Source organism: Gobius niger, assembly GCF_951799975.1.
Source record: "Gobius niger genome assembly, chromosome: 9".
NCBI lineage: Eukaryota > Metazoa > Chordata > Actinopteri > Gobiiformes > Gobiidae > Gobius > Gobius niger.
This window is the reverse complement of record NC_136860.1, coordinates 14,200,958-14,204,022: the sequence shown is the minus strand read 5'-3', so window position 1 is coordinate 14,204,022 and position 3,065 is coordinate 14,200,958. Positions and strand designations below refer to the sequence as shown.

Here is a 3,065-nt window from a genome sequence, read left to right as displayed (position 1 = left end):
TAGCCAAGTTCATTAGTTTGTTTTTTCATTGTGACTGAGGGCACAGTAATTGCTCTGCCTCTTTGTCTCGAGGTGAATGAAAATACTGGATTTAAAGGCACACTGCATAACATTTTGGAATACACTGTTGCCCTCAATACAAAACATCCTTCTAGGACTCCAGGACAAGGCTGGAAGTGTCTTAAGATTTCTGTTATGAGCTGTTATATTATTACAAAGTAGGCCTTGCTAAGAGTATATTAAATTTGTATTGCATTGTATTTCTGTTAAAATTACTGCATACAATACATTGTCTAAGAATTTAGGTAAACTAAATGCTGTATATTTTGCAGACTCCAGGATCCTTCACTGGACACGGATGATTGGAACAAATATCAAGTAAATCAGTGCCCACCCTATCCATTTGGTGAATATGTTACCGTAGAATGGTATATAGAAGGACACATTCTCATGGTACCAGAATCGGGTGCATCAGACTTAATCGAGCCCTGTCACGAATTCAAAGGTTTTACGGACACCCCAGAGAACAGAAGACTGGACAAGTTTGTGAAAGAAGTTATCCGCTATGGAGCTGCCTGTATAAACAGTCGCACTAATGGCACCATCCATTTTGGAGTTGCTGATAAGCCACATGGTGAAATACTGGGTGTTCCAGTCGACAGCAAAGAAAAAGAAGAATATGATCAAAAACTTCGCTCTGCCATTAACCAGTGGTTTGGGTCTAAGCACAAAGATGTAGCGCAAAAATGCATAAAGCCTACTCGATTTGTGGAAGTTCGCAAAGGGGATTCAACCCCATCCGGCAAGTTCGTGATAGAGGTAGATATTGTTCCTCATCATATAATCTGCAAAAATGAACTCTTCCACACGTCTAATCCGGTGCCTAAAGAAAAACAGTTCTTTGTACGAGATGGAAGCAGCAGCGCAAACCTCCGAGCTCAAACCACGTTTGACAAAAAAATGAAACGCTACCAGGATTTTGTTGCCAATGTGAAAGATTTAGCTGAACTTAGGAAGCAATCAGAGGAGAAGCACCTGAGTGTGGTGAAAAGCCACAGGCAAGGCTTTAAGCTCAGTCACATGATCACGGGAGGAACGAGCTCTTTGGACAGGTCTTACTATCAACAGTACATCATAGTGACCGATAAATCGCACCTCGTTCAGTGTGAGTCTATGAGTTTCCTTCTTGATCTCAGGCCAGCAATTATTTTTGACTTTGATCAGCAATCAGCCGAAACTGGACTGTACAAATATTTAAATATATTTTCTGGATCTGAGTATAAAGACACAGTTGCTTTGAGGGATCATTTTCTACAGTTTGCCCAATGGCGGTTCCCAGACAGAATGATCTGTTTACATAACAGCCAAACTTCTGTTCAAATTGTTCTTTCATTGTCAGAAGATAGATTTCTTGTTGTTTTCTTAGTTTTGTCACGAGTAACAGACAGAACGGATCCTCTTATAGAGACATTCTGTACGTTGTATTCGAGGCTCAAAAGCAAAGAGCAGATCCTGTTTATTTGTGCCAACAAAAGAGTATTCACTTCCGTGAAAAGCTTGATAAAGACGTGCTGTGAAGTGGACATCTCTGACAGATGCATCTATGAGCTCAGCCTTGCAGAGGTCAATGGCACAATCCGGAGCCTTCGGTCAGAAAACCGCAGGAGCATGCGCTTCCTTCCAGGTGCCGGAGGGAGCAAAGTGCTTCTTGAGGAGAAGGTGGAACATGAACTTACTACACTGGACGTTCTGTGTGTGAACCAGTGTGAAGGAGGAAATGAAGACCAAGTCACTATCGAGCAGAGCTTCTACAGAGGAGGTGAAGTGTCCTGGTGGAATTTCTATTTCTCTGAGCTGCCAGGCGCTGTGCCATTTCCTAAAAAGTTCAACTTTGACTTCATAAATCAGTCCCATATCCCAGAATTATGCTCTTTGAGAGAAGCCTGTGTCCGGTTCACCATATCTCATGGGCCGAGAAATGGCTGCACCACTGTGGCTAAACATATTCTGTGGACCTCCAGAAAAAAGCTCCGCTGTGCTGTGCTCACTGCCAATGATGCAGACCCTGAAACAATTGCTGAACATGTGGTGAAACTACTGAAGTGCGGCTGTACAGAGCAGGAACCTTCAGTGTCTGTCTTGTTGATGATTGATAATTTTGGAGACATGAAAAAGGTGCTCCTTTTACAAGGGAAAATTAAAAATCATTGTGAGAAAATTGTCCAACCCAGGTCTCCACACGTGATTATTCTGAACTGCATGAGGTCTGAGAAAAAACCTGGACAATTTGAACCAAATGAAAATAAATAATTTGAGGGCAGACGTTTGTCTCGGAATCCACATGTGTATTTCTCCCACAACATTGACTGAACTCCTGGGTTTTGGGTTATTTTTTTACTGTGCCATTTGCATCCTCTGTGTAAATGAAGTTGTAAATGGTTATGGTTCAACTCAATGACTGATAATTATTTAAAATGTTTTGAATGTACTGTATGTTGTACATGAATTTGAATAAAATTGCTTTCATAAATCCAATGTAATCCATTGTTGTATGTCTTTGTGTTATTCATGAATATTGCCTGGTTTATGTCTGGCTGAAACACACCTGTGTTATGCACTATGATGCAGACCCTGAGAGGAGGAGGCCTTATCTTGCAAAAGGGAGGGAATAAATGATGTAAACTCATTAGAGTAAACACCTGACAACAGCTGAGACAATCCAAGTTATTTTCCAATTGCTTATTTTGGTTCAGAGAAGGAGACGACTGTGAAAATTGGACTGGCTGACTAGTCTGAGCTAAAAATGTTGCCTTGACAAAGACCTAAGGGTTAAAATGCGTCGGTGTTTTAATAAAATAAAAAAAAAACGACTAAATCCACTTGTGCCTCGGAAACTTTTTTCTCCTAAAAATTGTAAGGTTTGCAACTTAAATACAAATTAACGTACAGCTACAAAAATTGTGTAGTCCATATTGTAACCTTTTGCGTATCAGACTATAACAAATCTTTCTAGTATCCCATCCCTGTCCCTTCAGTCTACCACGCCGTGTACTTGGAGGACCGCA

At 40.8% G+C, this 3,065-nt stretch overlaps 1 protein-coding gene across 1 annotated transcript; it reads left to right on the top strand.

Moving 5' to 3' along the window:
* Window positions 1–450: 450 nt before the first annotated feature.
* On the top strand, window positions 451–2,791 carry LOC306968421 (sterile alpha motif domain-containing protein 9-like; the record flags this gene model as incomplete). The annotated part of the gene is made up of 3 exons (XM_079563768.1): window positions 451–1,165; window positions 1,580–1,861; window positions 2,754–2,791. 3 exons carry the CDS (start codon window positions 451–453, stop codon window positions 2,789–2,791), a joined length of 1,035 nt encoding a protein of 344 aa, XP_079419894.1.
* Between the last annotated feature and the right edge of the window lie 274 nt (window positions 2,792–3,065).